Source organism: Eriocheir sinensis, chromosome 39 (genome assembly GCF_024679095.1).
Source record: "Eriocheir sinensis breed Jianghai 21 chromosome 39, ASM2467909v1, whole genome shotgun sequence".
Lineage (NCBI taxonomy): Eukaryota > Metazoa > Arthropoda > Malacostraca > Decapoda > Varunidae > Eriocheir > Eriocheir sinensis.
Genome location: NC_066547.1, coordinates 10,265,561 through 10,287,917, shown reverse-complemented (window position 1 = coordinate 10,287,917; position 22,357 = coordinate 10,265,561). Strand labels below are relative to the sequence as shown.

At 44.0% G+C, this 22,357-nt stretch overlaps 1 protein-coding gene across 2 annotated transcripts; it reads left to right on the top strand.

Moving 5' to 3' along the window:
* The first annotated feature begins 2,134 nt into the window (after positions 1-2,134).
* On the top strand, positions 2,135-20,410 carry LOC127008971 (neogenin-like). Of its 2 annotated transcripts, none has more exons than XM_050881523.1 (16): positions 2,135-2,589; positions 2,822-2,861; positions 6,621-6,896; positions 7,157-7,429; positions 7,568-7,831; positions 9,196-9,480; positions 10,050-10,319; positions 14,472-14,759; positions 15,318-15,593; positions 15,799-15,936; positions 16,058-16,201; positions 16,315-16,605; positions 16,771-16,902; positions 17,615-17,755; positions 17,984-18,207; positions 20,102-20,410. In XM_050881523.1, exons 1-16 carry the CDS (start codon positions 2,494-2,496, stop codon positions 20,156-20,158), a joined length of 3,195 nt encoding a protein of 1,064 aa, XP_050737480.1. In that variant the 5' UTR covers positions 2,135-2,493; the 3' UTR covers positions 20,159-20,410. The 2 variants fall into 2 exon arrangements, with proteins under 2 accessions (XP_050737480.1, XP_050737479.1); XM_050881522.1 differs by having other exon boundaries at positions 2,135-2,598.
* Positions 20,411-22,357: the final 1,947 nt, after the last annotated feature.

Here is a 22,357-nt window from a genome sequence, read left to right as displayed (position 1 = left end):
CATCCGGGTTAACTCCTATAGTTATACTGTCATATCTCCTACAGTTCTGCAAGTACGTAGAATGTCCAAAAGTGAAGCAAAACTAAAGTAAAAAAAGTAAAAAACAATATTTCACGAGCATTTCATTCTTGTTTTACTTCGCTTAGACATATATATACAAAACTATAATACTCTAAAAGAAGTAAAAAATTGATTTCTGGAACATATTTATTTAAAAAAAGGAACCTTTAAATGAATGTCTCAAGCCTGTCATGAATGGTAGTACGACAAGCTGGCCATTTTGCAGGGCTGTTATTATCTGCTGCTGCCACAAGAATATCTATGCAATCTGCACAGCTGCCACTGCTTTTTCCCTTCGTCTTAGGCAGATGCTGCACCGAAGTTTGAGAGCACGCTGGCTTTCGTGGTGTAGGAAATATGACCTGTAGGAAATGTGACTGGAGCCCTGTAGGAATTTGTGTGTAGGAGACGTGTGTAGGAAATATGACACTACTCGGAAAAAAAACTGCTGAAGTTGTAGGAGATATGACGTGTACGAAATGTGTCGTAGGAGGTGTGACGCACCCCCTCTTAGGCCACTCGGCGGTGACTGAAAAATCCCAGGTGGTAGCGACGGATTCGAATCCGCATCATCCATGGTGCGGTGAAAGCGGGACCTACCCACCAACCACTCAGCCACCGTAGTGAGATTAAGTTATTATTATCGTTTGTAATGTGCGATTTTCGATTATAATCATTTGTAATGTGTGATTTTCGAAGCTGAGAGTGTGTCCAGCCGTCAAGTAACGAGCATAGACGTGACATTACTATATAGTTCGTGATTGGGTGAAAATCATCTTTTGTGACTAATATTTAACCTCTTTTTTCAATAATATACCTGAACATTTATATGTACAAGAAAGTCCTACACCTTCGTATATAAATCCTAAACTTGCTGATTTGCATCAGTAATATACCATAGAAGCACACGATATACAATGATATACAATGTTGTATAAAACAGCAGCATAGCCAAATCATGCTCGAACGAGCAGTGACCTTTCAGATACTTATGATTTATCTCTTTACAGGTGTAGAGGAAGACCTCTGGCTCTGTGTGTGAAAATAATGTGAATTTTAATTATTTATTGCAAGTAAATCACATAGGTTAAATTTTCGAAATAGCATAGCTTCATATGCAAATACTATATTTCATGTTACCTTGAATATTATAATTATCTGTAATTTACATGCAAAAAATAATTAAAATACCCTTTATTTGCACTTACACAACCAAATGTCTTTCCATGGACTTGATTTGATTTTTGCCGACATGGTGTCCCAAACTCATTCAAACACTGCTCTTGATGCTGTGTTTGAGGTTGAGAATGTGTGATATCTGCGGTGACAAACATTGCAATCGAGAGCTTATTATTTACGATAGCGTAACAATAGGATCCCAGGAACATTAGGGAAAAAAACAGGCAAGAGGCAACAAAACAAAAGAAGAACACTAAGCAAAAACGGCTGAGCTCATACTTATACACGTTGTAGTGAAATACCTAAGTTCCTCATACCGACAGTCATATACCCATTTTCAGTGATAAAGAAACAGTGGATGGGAAACTAAAGCCAATACCAGCACTGTTTAGGAAATACGTCGAAAAAAACTCAAAACACAACAATAAAGTACCATACCCCAATCCATTCTCTCTCTCTCTCTCTCTCTCTCTCTCTCTCTCTCTCTCTCTCTCTCTCTCTCTCATAATTAACAACATTGCCAGAACCACCACCATATCCACTCCATTTCCACAACCACCACCTTTACGGCAACCAACAAAAACAAAAACAATAACAACATCAACAGCAACAGAAGCACCAATAACATTGATTGAACAAGAGAAGAAAATGTTCAGTAATGCCTTGCATTAATGATTGTCATCAAGACGTTTCATCAAGCGCCAAGGCAGTGACTGCGACAAACAGCAGGCAATTATTGATAAGACTGTTCGTGAGAAGCCGCCCATCGAGCTGATTGCGGGCGACAGGTGGTCCAATCCCAGTGCCACGTATTCCACAAAGTAAAGGGTGGCGCCGCCGATAATGAAGAGAGTAAAGTATATATCCCACTTCCATGGTGCACCCTCACCCTCCTGCCAAATTACATCTGTGGAATGTAACTTTTTATATTGAAAATGTAGAGTTTCATTGAATCAGACCTACCCTCGCGTCTTGCTGTAGAAAGTGGCGCCCCCGACTGTGGAAAGGCGTACCGTAAAGTAACAACTAATTTATTCTCTTCGATGAAATTGTTGATTCTGCAGACTAATATTTTGGGAAAATAGAATATGCAGATGAAAAATGAGGGCCATCAAATAATCATATATGACACACTTCGTGGACATGGCGTTGGTTTATCACCATGACTACGCCGCTGATAAGACCGGCAATTAAGAGCAGCATCGCGAAGGGCCCAAGATACACACAGACGAAACCTTCTGCTGACGGAACAGCATGCCTTCGACCCGCAGAAGCATCCTCTTCCTTTCCTTAATCCTGCTGGAGGTGCTGCTGCTGCCATGCTCCAACTCAGCTCTACTGGATGAGAAGGCGAGTCAGGTGGGTCTTCGGGCGTGACATATACCGACAAAAAGTGTCTGTGTGGTCCCTCCAGATGGGAGAAGAACTCTTTGCACAATTAACTTTCCTTCGGGGTCTTAGCGTAAAGAACGGCGAGGCAATGAACGATGGCTAACAATGTTTTCAAGTAGTTGTGTAGACGGTGAAGTCTTTTCGTTTGTCTCATGAAATTCAACAATCATGTTTTTTGTTTTATTTTCAGAAACAAATAAGCCTTGATGAGCAGATACATGTGTTGTCAGGTGAGTTGGTGCTCAGTTCTATTTTTTATAAGGAAGCCTGATATATATATATATATATATATATATATATATATATATATATATATATATATATATATATATATATATATATATATATATATATATATATATATATATATATATATATATATATATATATATATATATACACACACACACACACACACACACACACACACACACACACACACACACACACACATATATATATATATATATATATATATATATATATATATATATATATATATATATATATATATATATATATATATATATATATATATAGGGGAGCCTGATGATCGGCTGTAGCCCGTTGTGGCGCAGGCAAGTGTTATAGTGGAGCTATCTTACTTGGCTAATGCTACCTCGAGCTCATCAATGACCTCTTTTAGAAAGATAATCAATAGTCCGGATTGATAAGTGATCTTGTGGATAGCATGTGGATAGTGTTAGGCCAATCGGCAGTGACTCAGAAATTCTAAGTTTGGCACTGACCGGCACCGGACGTCCTGGAGCACTCACGGTAATCACTATATATATATATATATATATATATATATATATATATATATATATATATATATATATATATATATATATATATATATATATATATATATATATATATATATTTATGTTTTCGCCTACGGCGCCGGTAGGCTCTCCTGTTCGGCTCTGATGGTCGGCCTCAGCACGTTTGGCGCATTTAAACGTTATAGTGGCTCCATCGTTTCTTAGCTCATGCTGCCCCCCGGAGCTCATTTATTATTCCCTTTGACATTTCTATCGTCCGTGTTGATTAGTGTTCTTCAGGACAGCATGTGGATAGTCTAGGCCACACGGCGGTGACTTGAAAAATCTCACGTTGTAACGGTGGATTCGAATCCACATCGTCTATGACGCTGCGATGGCGGGGTCTAGATGTTAAACACTCAGGCATCGCCTCCCCTCATACGGAAGAAGGCTAACCATGTCCCCACGTCCCCTTTTTGGGCGTGCGCGACCCTCGACTCTGTGGCGGACGGAAGAAAAATGGAAAATTGGAAGCCTGAGCAGAGGGAGAGGAGGGAAAGAAGGAGAGAGAGAGAGAGAGAGAGAGAGAGAGAGAGAGAAGGGAGAGGAGGAGGGAGAGTGGGGAGGGTAGAGGAAGAGGGAGAGAGAAGTGAGAGCAAGTTATAGTTTTCCCATGTACATCATCCAATATATTTTCTCAGTATGTTAAATATGTCTAAACGTCAGTGATGTATAGGGGAGTGGTGCGTTCTAGCTGGGGGTCGGGATGGGGCAGTGGGTCAGTTTTCAAGAACAAGGGTAAACATTAGACAGCCCCCCCTCCCCATAGCTACCCACGCACATCCCCTCACTTCCCGTGTCCCCGCCAACCCTGCCCCGATGCCCAGTAACTTTCCACTCCCGCCTGTGGGCCACGCTCAGAAGCAATAAAACACAAGGTGTCCGACTCAGGGAACAGCTGGTACTGTTATAACTACTACTGCTACGACTACTACTACTGCTACTACTACTAGTACTACTACTACTACTACTACTACTAATAATAATAATAATAATAATAATAATAATAATAATAAATTATAATAGCACACCTTTTACTGCTGTTATTGCTTCTTTTTTTTTTAGGCGCTGCCTGTAGCGCCGGTAGGCTGTTGCCCCCCGGTGCTTGAATACATCACTACTACTATTTTTCTTATAGTAAACAGCGCCTCCGCTGTGTTTTGCTAGCACGACTACCTTGGAATCCATAGTCTCAAGTCCGATCAGCCAACCAATCAGACAGATTGATGATCACGTTACGTGCCAGCGAATTTGAGTCAGGAGACAAAGATAATTTCGTATTCCAGCCACGGCAGTCGTCGCTCAAGTCCTCCCAGCTGTTCATATTCCCTTATTGGCTGGTCGTGGAAAGTTTTTTTGCGGAAGCCTGGAGGAGATAAACTCTGGTAACCCGGATGTAATGTCTACCCTGTGTTCCGGTGTTCTGGATTATTTTATTTACCAACCACAGATTTCAGAGCTAAGTAGCTGCGCAATTTAGCGCAAACCCCCAACGTTACCTTTATCTTACTATTGAATATCCTTTGAATACTCTTCTCCACCAATTTTGTTTTTCTAACAAAGGCATGTTGCTGGTGTTTTCGGTTGATGATGATAATAGTGATTATGGAAGTGGATTATGGCTGTGGTAGAAGATGCAATTGTTGATATCTGTAATGACATTCTTGGAAGATGTTTGGTGGACATGGTTAATTAAGTGTTGGTGGTGGTTGTAGTGAAGGCGGTGCTCTCATGGTGATCAAAAGCCGTGGAGCGTCATCTTGCGATTGTTGGATGTTTATGGAATGATCGTTTGTTTGTAGCTTGTCAGTTTGCGTACAAAAAGAAACTGAGCTCCACTGATGCACCTCTGATCATTAATCATAATCTTCAGGCAGCACTTGATGAAGAATCTGACGCCAGACTTAATTGTGCAGCTAGACTTGTTGACGGGATTTGAATGTGTCAGTCATGATGGTCTTGCGAAAACTCACAACATAGGAGCGGGTGGCTTTATTCTTCCTCTCATGTGGCAGTTTTTTAGGGTTCGCACATATGTCTGATTGGATGATAGTTAAGTAAAATGACTGGTGTTCATTGTGGTGCGCCTCAGGGAAGCGTGATCAGTCCCTGGCCGTACTTTATATACAACGACCTGCTCAAGTTGACGGATAGAAATGTGTTCTGCTATACAGGTTCCTCCGTCCTTCATAACATACAGTTTGCGTCAATCCGTCTCTGAATTACTGACAAGATATATTTGTAATGTTTGGCAGGATTCAGAAGTGAGATGTAAAGTCGAAACCTGTGAATACTAAAAGCATGATGGTCAGTCGGTGGTGGTCGTTCATACCTGTTTAATGCACGCTCTTTCTGGACGGTTTACCATTAAGTGTATCGAAGGGGACCGCAACTTTTGATGTTTTAGATTCAAAGTGAACGTTCGAACCTTCAGTCCGTTCATTAGCATCCTTTGCCGCTCAGAAGCTTAAAGTAATTACAGAGGCATTCAGTGTTTTCCTTTTCTGATATTTGCTTTGAAGCTTCCTGCTTCTTGCCCGTGGGTACTGCTCACAAGTCCTATCACCTAGATGTAAACATTAATAGATAGGGTACAATGCATCTTTTCCTGTGCAAGAATGTCATCTAAAGCATGTGTATCATCTAGACCACCTCGAGTTTCCTTAGCACAACTTTTACTACCGCTGAAGCAAGTAGGATATCGTGCATCCCAGTTCCAGGTGTTTTCCCAAGAGTTGTTTGTGCTTTGAACTTTGTCGTTTGAGTTACATTATAACAAAATCAACCAACAGAATGTGCTGCGCTCTTATAATATTATACATCTGTCTTAATACAATTCCTGCTTTTTTTTGTAAACCTTTATTTGTTATCACTGAGCTAGCCCCATCATACTACAATAATATATATATATTTTTTCACTTTATCCTCGATTATTTGTGTCGCTGATGTCGTAGGATTACATACTTGTAGCATATATTATTCATGCTCTTCATGCTCCACCCACTGTACTTCATTCACTGATATTAATAAGCAGAAAAAAGTGGTTTACCTACTTTGATGATATCCAGTACCCTTGTCAGTAACTCATAATTTGTACTGTTCATTTTTTCTGGCGTTTTTGTATTTATTTTCATGCTGTCACCGCCTTCCTCCTCCTTACAGCTGACATGGCACCAGAGCCGCCTCAGGACCTGTTGGTTGATGTTCAGTCAGACAGCGTCGTCCTGTTGACGTGGAGGAAGCCTTCCGACACTGCTGATCTCGATCACTACCTCGTGTATGTGGAGGGTGCAGACATGGAAGACAGCACTAGTAATACCTTCTACGTATGGTACGATCTTGAGGCCTGCACGAACTACACGTTCGGTGTCCGCAGCGTGTCAGCCGTGGGAGACATGAGTGACCCAGAACTCGGCGACGGACGCACTGACGTCGGGCGTAAGCTTTGGGCGCTTTATGTGTAATATTCCTTACCTGTCCCTGCTGAGAACCGCCTATGACTTGCCACCTGAGCGTCATTCAGCCTTGAATGGACTGTCAGTTTCCACCACACTCACAGCCCTCTAACTCTTAGCATTAGGCGCTGACTCCACATCTTCTTTGAATGTAAACACTTCAGTACCATAAAATATTAGTTCAATATTATTTTATGATAATTCTTTGACAAAAAAAGAAAAATGAACCCTCCCTTTCCTCAGGTTCTCCGCAACCACAAAACCTGCAGGGAGAGAGCGAGTCTAGCACCTCCATGACGCTGACGTGGGACAAACCTGACACGCTGTGTGACGTTGAGTCTTACCGAGTGAAGTGGGGCTTGGATGAGGCCTATCTAGAAAAGACTCAGGTGACCAACACTTCCTACACTGTGCCAAACCTGTATCCAAGTACGACTTACATCTTCAAAGTTTCTGCCATTAACTCTGCAGGAGAAGGAGATGCCGCCACCATCAACGAGACAACGGCCGAGGACGGTGAGTCTGACACAAAATAATGCCATCACAAACTTGATGCATTTATAATGTCGACGTTTGGTTTTGCTTACAGCCTCAGCCTATGGTCAGCTGTGTCTCGCCCCTCCAGTGCTTCTGTAACGACACTTTTGCCTCCAGACGGCGGCCCACCGGAGGATCTCGTGGCAGTAGGCGTCAGCACGTCCGCTATCAACGTGAGCTGGTCACCACCACCCTATAAGCTGCCCGAATACTACAAGGTGCAGGGTCTGCCGTGCATGTACTTGGAGACAAACGTGTTTGGATTGTCGTACTTAATCACAAAGCTAGACCCTTGCGAGGATTGCGAAATCTCCGTCACCTCCGTGTACGACAACGGCATCGAGTACACGGCAACAACCGTAGGCGAAACCCTGGCCGGCGGTGAGTGGCGAGCGTTATGCAGAGAAGGGGAGAGAGAGAGAGAGAGAGAGAGAGAGAGAGAGAGAGAGAGAGAGAGAGAGAGAGAGAGAGAGAGAGAGAGAGAGAGACATACACACACACACACACACACACACACACACACACACACAGAGACAGACAGACAGACAGACACACAGACAGACAGACAGACAGACAGACAGACAGACACACACACACACACACACACACACACACACACACACACACACACACACACACAGACACACACACAGACAGACAGACAGACAGACAGACAGACAGACAGACGCGCACGCACACACAGACACGCGCACACACGCAGACATTTTCCTTCCTAAGAGGTGCACGTCACAGCAGCCTGCGGAAATTCGGGTCAGCTGCCATCACATCCTGTGATGCCAACGAAATAAATATTGGTGGAGACGTCAATAAACACACACACACACACACACACACACACACACACACACACACACACACACACACACACACACACACACACACACACAAAGGCGTGCTTGCAGACAGATTCTGGGCATTTCTTACACCAACTGCGAGCATGCACTCACCCAGCTGAATATGCCCACCCTACAGGACCGATACCAGATAAACCTGACCAAATTCGGCAAGTCCCTCCTCCACAACCCCCGTCATAGAGATCTACTTCCACCCGCCCTACCTTCCCCCCACTAGACCCACAAGACACCACAATATTCTCGTCCCGGTCAAAACTCGCACGGACAGATATCGACTTAGTGCGACACCGACACTTGTGAGGGTCATTAACACCTCCATGATCACATGACCCCTCCACTCCTACACACACACACACACACACGCACATCACCCTTCCCCACTTCCCCATTACTCACCACATTATTCATTGTATGGTATTTTTGTATATTTTCAGCCTTATGGCTGCCTACAAATGAATAAACCATTTATTATTATTATTATTATTATTATTATTATTATTATTATTATTACGTACACACACACAGAAACACACACACACACACACACACACACACACACACACACACACACACACACACACACACACACACACACACACACACACACACACACACACACACACACACACACACACACACACACACACACACACACACACACACACACACACACACACACACACACACACACACACACACACACACACACACACACACACACACACACACACACACACACACACACACACACACACACACACACACACACACAGACACACACACACACACACACACACACACACACACACACACACACACACACACACACACACACACACACACACTAAGTGTTTACATTGGCCTTAACAGATATCCCGCCGCCCAGGAGTTGCTCCGTTGAGGTGCAGGATGATTATCTCACCGTGAGTTGGGTGGCACCTGACAGTGATTGTGCCTTGGGAAAATACAACGTGCTCTGGACGAGCACAAAGCTGTGGGGAGACGGAGAGGAAGACAGCGGGAGTGTGAATACATCAGCAACACAATACTCCATCACGTATCCAGCCCCCTACAGCAACTACAGATTTGAGATCTCCTCCATTGATGGCGTGTTCGGCAGCCCCACCTCCTGCAGCGGCACGTCCCATGAGACACGTAAGTAAGCCCCGTGTTCTTTCCCACCCACAGCCCTCCCCGCACGCTGCCGTGTTGCTCGCCTCAGCACTGGAGGGTGACGCAAGCAGTCACCAGAACGTAACGTCATTTACTGCAAATCGCAAATATTTACAATGAAGTTCATTACTGACAAACATGCGCGGTAATTAGTCTACAAGTAACCATAAGAATTATCAAGTACCACAAGTACTTAAAATCCATTTTTTAAGTAATCAAGCATTCAAATGTGTCTGTAATTATCTAAAAGTTTGCAGAATTTTCCGCATTTAGCCACAGGTATTTACAATCAGCCTTAAGTATTCACAAGTTGCCAAAAGTATTGAAAACATACAGCAATTATTGATATGTAGCCTCATGTACAAAACGAAGTAGCTACAAATACTTATAGATAGCAACAATATTTACAAGTCACCAGAGTGATTCACATGTAATAATCAGTAGATGCAAGTAGTTACAAGATTACCAGAGAAGTGATACTGACCGCAATGGCAGCAAGTGTGTCTGCACCCTTCGACATGAAGAGTGCGTATTTTGCATCTCCCTGACAGTGCCGGGCCCGCCAGTGATCCTGAGCGCGGAACTGGAGCAGGGCGCAGTGGTGGTCACCTGGGAGACTCCCGCCGAAGAAAACGGATTCATCGTGAAGTACGGGATATTTGTGGATGGAGGAGCAGATCCAGTGACGCAGGTGGCTGGGAATGAGCACAGTGCCCGCGTGGAGGGCCTGGTGACGTGCGTGAGTGTTGGCCTCACTGTGAAGGCCTTCAACGGCGCGGGTTGGGGCTCGAGCTCTGCGGTGGAGTACGTGACCGTCGATGGTGAGTGACGAAGGGGCCCAGTTGTGTCCATTTTGGGTTAAGAAGCTCTTCCCTAAAATGTCTATGCTCATTTTGTAAACGCATTCTATTTCGTGCACAACTACATGTAAACACCGGAGCGCACTATATTATTACAGTGACTTTGTAAGTCAGCGTAGTCACCCAAAGCAAAGATGGCAAGAGAGGAGAGGAACCAGCAATTCGTTCTCACTTTCTGAATCGTCTAACACAACTCCGCGACCCCTGTGATGCTTGGCCAGTGGCACCTGTCACCAGGTGTTCACCAACACTAGGAGAGAGAGAGAGAGAGAGAGAGAGAGAGAGAGAGAGAGAGAGAGAGAGAGAGAGAGAGAGAGAAAGAGAGAGAGAGAGAGAGAGAGAGAGTAGAGGAGAGGAGAGGAGAGGAGAGAGAGAGAGGTGCTGAGCCATAACCTGCAGGAGAGGCACATAAGGGTGGTGCACGGCGGGAGGCAGTCGTCCCCTCATAAAATCGAGGCATGGGTGCCGCAGGGCAGCGTACTGGGACCGCTGCTCTGGAACATTTACATCAACGACCTGCTGAATCTCGTCCCCAGCGCCAGGGCGTTTGCGGAAGACGTAACCATGTCGCTTCCCTTCACCCCGGGGGAGGAAACCGCCGTGACGTCCCGCCTCAAAGCCATTTTCTGCCGCATCGAAGACTGGGGATGCAGATGGCAGGTCAGCTTTGCCCCCATAAAACCCAACTGCTGGTGGTGTCCAAGACGAAGCACGACCTCCGGAAAACATTCAACAAGACGGCGATGGCATCCCAACAAGAAATAAAGATCCTGGGGGTCACTTATGACTCCAAGTTGACAGGAGCTGCCTTGTATAGGCCAACCGGCCTCTTGCAGACTCCTTACGTTCTTATGTTCAGGACCCACATAGAGCAGCTCGCCCGAACAGCGGCGGGGAAGCTGGCCTTTCTCAGGAGGATTTCCTTGCTCCTGGACCAGAGGGGACGCGAGCTGTTCTACAAAACCCAGATTCGCTCTCCGCTAGAGTACTCATGCTTCGCTTGGGGGGTGCATCCTTCACGCACCTTGAAACACTCGACAAGGTGCAGCGAAGAGCGAAGAGGCTCATCTGGGACACCCAACCGGGTCGACGAACGTCAATGGACACCCTTCAACATCGCCAGGATGTGGCGGGCCTCTCCACACTCTACAAGGTGCAGGAGGAGAGGGTGAGCCACCTCCGCCAGCTGCGCCTGCCACCCCGCCCAGCAGAGATGCACACAAGAGCTGTCAGTGCGGCGCACTCAGCCCTGGCCACGCCGCGCTCACACACATCCCACCACCAGCGCCAGTTCCAACAAGCATATGTGCGGTGGTGGAATGAGTTCCTGGCCTCGGACAAGTGCCCGGACAGCCAAAGTGTTGCGGGGTGTGGGGTTCAAAAATTGAAAGTGGGCGTACACAAGTGGCTTTGTGCGGCGCGTGATAATGACACAGGAGTGTAATAGCCGCACTGTGAGGAGTGCCATGGAGTCGGCGGACAGCAGTGCAGATCGGACATAAAAGACATGTATATGTACAGTAGGATTAAGTATGCTCCATGTATATATTGTATTTTACTCTAATTGTTATATAAATAGTAGGGTAGTGAGCGAGGGGTCGGTCTTTAGATAGGAAATATACCCAGCATATGTCCATAAACCGAAAAATGCCCTAAATAAACCTCAAGAGGAAGGAGAGAGAGAGAGAGAGAGAGAGAGAAGGGAAGGGAAGGAGAGGAGAGGAGAGGAGAGGAGATCTGCTCATGCTTCTCACCAAAGCTGGCAGGACGCCCTTGACGACGACCTGGACACTGTCGTAGTTGCCCTGGACATAGCGGGTGCTTTCGACACAGTATGGCACGGTGGCCTCTTCTAGAAACTCCGCGCAAAGGACATCCAAGGCGACCTCCTTCAGCTCCTGGGAGACTACCTGCAAGGAAGGACGCTCCAGGTCGTCGTTAACGGGCAAACGTCCGAGTCCCTGCCAGTGGAGGCATTAGTGCCACAGGGTTCAGTGCTGGGGCCAATCCTGTGGAACATTTGCGTGAACGACCTTCTCCGGCAGCTGCCAGCAGTCTCAACTTACGCTAATGATTGCACTCTCTCCTGCACCTACTCCCGACAAGACAATGGACGAGCTGCTGACGAGGTCAATCAGCAGCTGAGGGTGCTACAGGAGTCGGGTGCCCGCTGGCAGGTGACCTTTGGCCCGAAGACCCAGGCAATGGTGGTCTCTCGATCCCCCACTGCTGGGTCAGCAGTGGAGGGGAGGCTATGCTTTGACGGCATCCCTCTCCCACTCCAGGAATCCGTCAAGATTCTAGGAGTGGAAGTGGATCAAGGGCTACGGTTTGACAGCCACATCAAACACATTGATAAAAATACCTCTCACAGAGTCTCCTGCCTGCAAAGCGTGGCCAGCTTCCTCGACAGAAAAGGGAGGCTCCTGCTCTACAAGGCCCAGATACGGCCTTACCTACACTGCCTTCTCTTGGATGTCGTGTGCTGCCTCGCACAGCGGGAGACTCGACAGCATCCAGCGACGGGCGCTGCGACTGGTGGACGCTGCAGACTCCCCAGCCCAGACGGAGACTCCCAGCTCTGTCGATTCGCTGGAACACCACAGGGACGTCGCTGCGCTGGTTGTCTTCCACAAGGCACAGGTGCAGGAAGTGCCACACCTTTCGGGCCTACGTCAACATCCGAGAGTCACCACACGGGACACGAGAATGGTGCTATCCCGTGGTGACGCAGTGGAGGTGCCACGTTCCTGCACCAGCCAGCACCAACGCACCTTTGTGGGTAGACTCCCGAATGTGGAATGTGTTCACGGCCACCGTCCCTCACGTCCGGGGGATGAACACTCAAAAGGTTAAACTGGCGGCCAACCACTCGAGAAGCTCACTTCCCACTCCACTAACACTCTTAGTTGATTAGTGACACAGTGCAGTATATATATATATATATATATATATATATATATATATATATATATATATATATATATATATATATATATATATATATATATATATATATGTATATATATATATATGAATGTGTATAATGTATGTTTTTATTTAATTTAATTTTTATATATAGACTTTCTGCCCTTTGAATAGGCAACACACGGCAGTGCAGCCCTGGGTTTTGTAAATATATATGTATGTTTAAAAAGAGAGAGAGAGAGAGAGAGAGAGAGAGAGAGAGAGAGAGAGAGAGAGAGAGAGAGAGAGAGAGAGAGAGAGAGAGAGAGAGAGAGAGAGAGAGAGGTGAGAGGTGAAAGAAAGAGAAAGAGGTGAGACAGACAAAGAAAGAGGAGAGAGAAGGAAGAACAAAGAGAAAGAAAAAGAGAGAAGGACAAAGGAAGAGAAAGAAAAAGAAACGGAAAGAAAGAGAAAGAAAGAGGAAGAAAAAGAAATGGAAAGAAAGAAAAATGGAAAGAAAAAGAGAAAGAAAGAGAAAGAAAAAGTGAGAGAGAGAGAGAGAGAGAGAGAGAGAGAGAGAGAGAGAGAGAGAGAGAGAGAGAGAGAGAGAGAGATTGTTTGATTTATTGATTGATCGATTTTTTCAGAGTCTGGCACAAAATTTTGCATCCTAAACTGCCCTCTTACAGATTCTATCCCTGTCTATTAGCTGTGGTAGACGGTCACTGTTCTTTCTTTAAACCTATTAACAGATGTGTCCCGCAGGTGTCTCTTCTTTTTCTTTTTCACTTCCTGCTATTCATTGATGAACTTCTTTCCTAAATAAACTGTCCTATCCAATATTATACTTTTGACTACTTTTCTCAAGATCTTGTAACAAAAGTCCCTCCTTTCAGGAATTTCATAATTCTATGCTGGGCGCTGAAGAATGCTTAACTTCAGATCTTCCTATTATTTCTGAATGATAAAGAACGAGCTTGGTGTCTTACAGTGCTTCAAAAACTTCTCACTTGTCATCTTGACAATTTCTTCTTCAATAGTACACAGCTGTCACCTTCTTCTGCACTAAACATCCTCGGTCTATCTGTAGCTCAAAACCTTAAATGGAAACTTCATATCTCCTCCGCATTATTAGCGCCCCCCCCACCCCCCTCCCCACCCACCCACCCCTACACACACACTAAGTGTTTACATCTACGTTCACAGTTCCTCCGCCGCCCAAGAGTTGCTCCGTTGATGTGCAATATGATTTCCTCACCGCGAATTGGGTGGCACCTGACAGTGATTGTGCCTTGGGAAAATACAACGTGCTCTGGACGAGCACAAAGCTGTGGGGAGATGGAGAGGAAGACAGCGGGAGCGTGAATACATCAGTAACACAATACCGCATCTCGTACCCAGCCCCCTACAGCAACTACAGATTTGAGATCTCCTCCTCCATTGATGGCGTGTTCGGCAGCCCCGCCTTCTGCAGCGGCACGTCCCATGAGACATGTAAGTAAGCCCCGTGTTCTTTCCCACCCACAGCCCTCCCCGCACGCTGCCGTGTTGCTCGCCTCAGCACTGGAGGGTGACGCAAGCATTCACCAGAACAAATCGTCATGTACTGCAAATTGCAAGTATCTACATTTAGGTTCAGTAAGGAGAAATAGGCGCGGTAATTACAGGTATCCATAAAAAAATGTCAAGTGCCACAAATATTCAAAAGTAGCTGTAATATCTAAATTATCTAAAAGTTTGCTGAATTTTCAGCAATTAGTCACATGGATTTACAACTAACCTTAAGTACTTACAAGCTGCCAAAAGTATTAAGAATTTGCAGCAATTATTGATATGTAGCATCATGTACAAAACAAAGTAGCTACAAATACTTACACATATCATAGTAACAGTATTTGCAAGTCAACATCGTTATTCATAAGTAGCCACACGTTATAAGAAGTAGATGCAAGTACTTACAAGATTACCAAAGTAGCGATACTGGCCCTAATGGCAGCAAGTGTGTTTACAGCCAAAATCATGCAGTGTGCGTCGTTTGCGTCTCCCTGACAGTGCCAGGCCCGCCAGTGATCCTGAGCGTGGTATCGGAGCAAGGCGCGGCTGTGGTCACCTGGGAGACTCCCGCCGAGGAAAACGGATTAATCGTGAATTACGGGATATTTGATGATGGAGGAACATATCCAGTGACGCAGGTGGCCGGGGATGAGCACAGTGCCCGCGTGGAGGGCCTGGAGCCGTGCGTGAGTGTCGGTCTCATTGTGAAGGCCCTCAACGGCGCGGGTTGGGGGTCGAGCTCTGAGGTGGAGTACGTGACCGTTGATGGCGATGGTGAGTGACGAAGGGGCCCAGTTGTGTCCATTCTTGGTTGAAAAGCTCTTCTCTAAAATGTCTTTTGTCATTTTGTTACCACATTTTATTCCGTGCATCACTACAAGTACAAACCGGAGCGCACTATATTATTACTGTGACATAATTAGTTTTACATTGTCATACGTGTAGTTATCATGGTAGACGTTACTTCACTTCATTCCAGGTTTGCCACAGCAGGTGAATTGCGCCGCCGATGACCTTGAGGTTGAGGTGTGTTGGTTGCCTTATTCCGATTCTTGCCCAGTGTCGCAATACAACCTGAAGTGGGAGGGTGATGTGCTCTGGTCAGATGACCTTGTAGGTACGCTCTCAAGAATTACCTTCCCGCCTCAAGCAGATGTGATATTATTATTTTTGTCTCTCTGCAACTAGGAACAGTCCATATATCACTAACCTAATAACATGCTCCTCCCTCGCTGTAGATTCAGACAGCACGACTATAAATTGGTCTGCCACCGAAGCCTGTTACAGCATATCAGCTCTTCCCTACACCAAGTACTCCGTTGAGCTCACCGTGGGCAGTGGTGACGAAGCTGTAAAATGCATCGCTGTTACTCCCATGGCAGGTGAGTTTTAAAGTTATCAAATACATTATTAACCGAAAGTAAAATGAGTCACTGAGTTGGGGAAAAAAAGTTTACCCCCATTTGTTAATAAACTTAACCTTGTTGTCATGCAGCTCCCGGACCGCCTACTGAAGTGAATCTTGCAACAGAAAGTTTAGTAATTACTGTGACCTGGTCTGAACCTGAGAAGAAAAACGGCATCATTGACTTTTATCAAGTCAAATGGGAGGACTCGGCTGGTGGCATTGGATCCCGCACGACAGAAGACAACAGCACTTTCTCCTCAGAGATTCAAGAAGCCTCCTGTGGCGTAACGGTGGACGTGACGGTGATGGCAAAAGTAGTGGACGTGGCTGAGTTAGGAGATGCATCCCCGCCAGTAACAGCATATCTCGTTAACTCGGGTAAGTGATCAAGGAAGACCTCTATAATAATTACTTCACGTTGAAAGTGACAAGGAATTTTCGCTATAAAAGATATGTTATGAAAGAACTAAACATAAAAGAGAATTGACTATGTTGCATCTCGTTTATCGTCATATATGAAACCTAATTCTTCCTTTTCTTAAGTCAAAACGTTGAACTGCGAGTCCTCGAAGCCTGGCCAGGTATCACTCCGCTGGACCCTCGAGGAAGCGGAATGCCCTGTCGGATTCTACAACCTCACGTGGACCTACTATTCACTCTGGTCAGATGACGCAGGTGAGCTACCTTCGTGCATGGCCCTCCCCCTGCCGCATCTCTTTGTGTGAGGTATGGCACTCCTGCTCTTGCTGTCATCAGACTGTCGTTGTTGCTATTGTTCTATAAATTTTCATGCTGTGCTGATGTTGTTGCTGATATTGTAATTTATCCTGCTATTAAGTGTCGTTGCTCCTATTTACAGTGTATAACCGTTTCTGGTAAATGTGACGGAAAATTATTGTATTCTCGTTGTGTGCGTCAGGTGTAGCAATGGTTAAAGTGTATGATGATAGTTGTGTTGGGTATGGTATTGTTGGGGACGATAACACTGCTCTGGCAAAAATAGGACTCGTAGGGAAAGTGGTAGTGAGAAATGTTAATCATAAATATGTAAGTTAAACTAAAGCACATAAAATCGATCAATTATCAATGCCTTAGTGGACAAGTTTTACACGCAAACTCCTCACAGTAGGCGATGGAGACTTTTCTGTACAGTCGGCAAAAAGTATCGAACACCCAAGATGCGAATGAATGAAATTTGAGCAAAGTATATAGACATGGTGTTGTTTTGGTTAAGTGTTACCAATGAAAAGACTGTAGCTATTGGTGCCTACTTAAACAACACAACTCCATGTTAATAATTTTCGCTCAACTCTATTCAATTGACACATGGGTGTTAGATACTTTTTTGCCGCATGTACAAAAGTCACAAGAAGTGGTGGTGTTACAGGAAAAGGCTGGGAGACCGTCGGGAAGGATGACACCTCCGCCACGGTGACGTCGCTGCCCGCCTACTCAAGTGTCTTTCTTCAGATCCACCTCGACAACAATCCGGAGCACACTGACTGCAGCGCCACCACCCCCGAGGAAAGTGAGTGGTTCAGTGGAGATCGAGGCTTTGAGCGTCACTAGTCTTATCGTCGAGAGACACTCTTTCTAACCTGTATAACTTATTTCAGATAGTTATAATGATGACACGAACAATTTCAGCGTCTAATCTTCTGTGGATCTATTACACATACTTAACCTAACTGTGGAGGATTTCTTTCCGGTTGATCAATAACCTTCGTCGTTGTTCCACGTTCTTCCTTTCGCACAGCCTCCAGCAAGCCAACGTCAGTCAAACAGATAGCGAACAGCCCCTCTTCCGTAACGGTGGCGTGGGGCCTACCGCTGTCCATTCGTGGCTCACTTAACGGGTGGCGCCTTACATGGAAAGCAATGAACGGGGATGTAATCGACGAAGACGTCACTGACCCAGAAGATATGACGTATGAGATTACTGAACTGTATTCCTCCACTTCTTACGTCGTGTATGTCATGGTAAGAGGTGGTGCTGTGCATTAAGAATAAGTGAAGGCAGTGAGAGACACGTATGTTAAACTTTATACGTATATGTTGTTGTTACATCAGAGTTAGTTGTTGCAACTTTACTAATAGTGTTATTATTATTATTATTATTATTATTATTATTATTATTATTATTATTATTATTATTATTATTATTATTATTATTATTATTATTATTATTATTATTATTATTATTATTATTATTATTATTATTATTATTATTATTATTATTATTATTATTATTATTACAATTATAATTATAATTATTATTATTATTATTATTATTATTATTATTATTATTATTATTATTATTATTATTATTATTATTATTATTATTATTATTATTATTATTACTACTACTACTACTATTATTATTATTATTATTATTATTATTATTATTATTATTATTATTATTATTATTATTATTATTATTATTATTATTATTATTATTATTATTATTATTATTATTATTATTATTACTACTACTACTACTACTACTACTACTACTACTACTACTACTACTACTACTACTACTACTACTACTACTACTACTACTATTACTATTACTACTACTATTATTATTATTATTATTATTATTATTATTATTATTATTATTATTATTATTATTATTATTATTACTACTATCAATAGTGGTAGTAGAAGTAGTAGTAGTTGCAGTGCTAGTAGTAGTAGTAGTAGTAATAGTAGTAATGTAGTAAATAATGATAATAAATAGTAAAAGTAACAACAGCAGTACTAGTTGCAGCAGCAGCAGTATTAGTAGTAGTAATAGTAGTAGTAGTGGTAGTAGTAGCAGCAGTAGTACTAATTGCAGCAGCAGCAGCAGTAGTAGTAGTAGCAGTAGTAATAGTAGTAGTAGTAGTAATAGTAGTAGTAATAGTATTAGTAGTAGTAGCAGCAGTAGTACTAATTGCAGCAGCAGCAGCAGTAGTAGTAGTAGTAGTAGTAGTAGTAGTAGTAGTAATAGTAGTAGTAGTAGTAGTAATAATATAAGAAGATAAGGTATAGGTGGGTGCATATATTATAGCTGCGCGTGGCTGCGGCGTTCATCTCAAATCTGTTGGTCCGTTGAGTCTTCCCTAGTTACCCCGGGACACGGGCCAACGTGAAATCTGGAATTGCCACAGTTTACCTTCCCCAGGATCACCAGCTACCCATGGTGAGCTGCTCGCCGACTACCCGGGCCGGGATTCGAACCCGGGCCCGAGGAGTAGTACTCAGGCACGCTGACCACTAGACTACGGAGGCCGTTGCCTCCACTGCTTGAAAGATCACTGCACCGTTACGGTAACGGGCATGCGGCACGCGTCTAACTTTTGGCGGTTGTTTATGGATAACATGCGACACCTTGCCTGCAGACGACTAGTACTCATAAAATTAATGTAGGAGACAATCACTTATAGTATTGTATTCATTTTTTTGCCTTGATTTAGGATGAGGATGGTCACATAACTTGGAGTCTTTTCTCTGGCTTCTCGTGTATCACTTGCGTGTTAGTCTGCTCGGCACCCGCCTCTTCGCATTTGTAGGGCTGCACTTTACTCAGGAAAATTGCCAGAGGGGAACGGGATCCAGATACACACGACTAATATAGTATGAAAGTAGTCCGTGTGAACAGACACGCAGAGGAAACTTATACACAGCATAGAGAAACGTTGTGCATTCCGTCCGTCTCATGCCTTCCTCTAATTCATAAAATACCAACGTCTTGACCAGGCACTCGTCCGGCCGCCCCTATCAATTTCCTTGTTCCGGGCAGTGAATGGAAGTGTGGTTGATGCTTTAATGAGTCCGCAAAGCCTTTTGCCTTCCGTCTCTTTATTATTTTTATATTCCCTTTTTTCAGGCTATTAACGGCGCGGGGGATGGTGATCCCGAGAAGATAAACGTGACCACGGCCTAAATTAGTGCCCCTTCACGCTCCAACACGGGCCTCCTTATTGGCCTCTCGGTGGGAGTTGGAATATTGCCGATCCTTCTTTTGTTCGGTGGTTTTATTCTGTGCAGGAAAAATGGTTCGTCAAAGCCCCTTATTTTGGTCTATGTGGTACACATCATTGACCGTTCCACAAGCGAACCGTGCTCCGTGTAGAGCCATGATTCCATATATTCGTTGAATGATGGAAAACAGTCAAATAATGATGTTGCTTCTAGATTGTGAAGTTTGCTTTAACTTTCCTTAGCAAGCTGTCATTAACAAACCTTTCACTATGTCTTCCCTTTTGCAAAAATAAAATGTGAGCCCTTTTGGTGTTTATTAAAATTCAAGCTTTTCACACTGAAAAAAATACAAAACTTTTCAAACTCTTTTATTTTCCTCCGGGAACAGTGCTGATGTCCTTTGTTGTTTACTTTATTGTAGTCCATGAAACTGTTACATGTGAGCATGTTAGTTCTAACTCCTTTCACGTCATCATCCTTCTTCTTGTTCTTTTATTTTTTCCCATCCTCTTCCTCCTCCTCCCTGTCTGTCAGTTAGGTGTGTTGGTGCAAGGGATGCACGAGGAAGAACTGCTGCCCGAAGCATCTCTTTTGGGTGTCGCAGAACCAAACCACACGGTTTTGGGGCGTCTCGTGCTGTGCCTTAGTCGATGGTCTCGTTGCACCGCTGTTGGGGCTACGGGACCTCAGGAGACTTCACAGCCACTGGAAAACGATGCTGCACGGGAAGGGTGACGTAAATGGGGTGTAGGTCGTGGGGTGGCTGTTAGTAGATAAAATTTTAACATTTCTACAGTATATTCATTGTTTCTTCTTATATATATGCGGCACGTACTACACCGCATAGATTCGAATGCCTCAGAAATGTTGTATGAAGAATACTGTACCTAATGATTTTATTTCCCATACATAATTTTGACGTTCATGTGCTACATTAATCATATTTTCCTCCTCGTACAAAGCCTTTGCTCTAGAACGCAATATTGCGTGTGATTTAATCACTCGTGGATTCTTAGAACATTTAAGTTAGATTTCTCCTCCAGCCCAACTGGTATTCAATTAGGCGTGGGGTTTCCAGTGCAGTGAAAGCAATTGTTATTGTTAATATTATAATCATCATCATCATCATCATTACTATTATTATTATTATTATTATTATTATTATTATTATTATTATTATTATTATTATCATTATTATTATTTTTTTTTTACAACTAAAGAGGCAGCTCAAGGGCACACAAAAAAAGAAAACAATAATAAAAAAGCCCGCTACTCGCTGCTCCTAAAAAAAAAAAAAAAGAGGTGTCCAAAAGCAAGGTCAAATACGGGAGGAGATATGTCCTGATACCCTCCTCTTGAAAGAGTTCAAGTCGTAGGCAGGAGGAAATACAGATGAAGGGAGATTGTTCCAGAGTTTACCAGCGTGAGGGATGAAAGAGTGAAGATGCTGGTTAACTCTTGCATAAGGGGTTTGGTCAGTATAGGGATGAGCATGAGTAGAAAGTCGTGTGCAGCGGGGCCGCGGGAGGGGGGGAGGCATGCAGTTAGCAAGTTCAGAAGAGCAGTCAGCGTGAAAATATCGATAGAAGATAGAAAGAGAGGCAACATTGCGGCGGAATTTAAGAGGTAGAAGACTATCAGTATGAGGAGGAGAGCTGGTGAGACGAAGAGCCTTAGCCTCCACTCTGTCCAGAAGAGCTGTGTGAGTGGAGCCCCCCCACACATGAGATGCATACTCCATACGAGGGCGGACAAGGCCCCTGTATATGGACAGCAACTGTGCTGTTTTGTTGTGTACCTATTCTGTGTCACCCCAGTTGTGGCAGGCAAATGCAGGAACCACTCTGGAGAAATTTTACATTTTATCTGATACACAGTTACAGCAACGTCAAAAATTATACATTTGCTCATTTTAAGCCAGTTCAATTGTGTTGTAAAGGGGTGGCGTGGTCACGCCTCCTCGCTCCCCCAGTACATATCTTTGCCGCAAAATTCTGTAGTTTTTGTACCCTTTTAATTAGTGTGTTATTTGTAGTGCCGTACACCGGTAGGCAATAGTGGATGATACTTAGAGCGAGCGATTCGATAGCTATTTTACGTGTTATATTACCAAATTTATCTTTGATTCTGTTTATAAATAGTAGAGTTCCAATGACTTTCT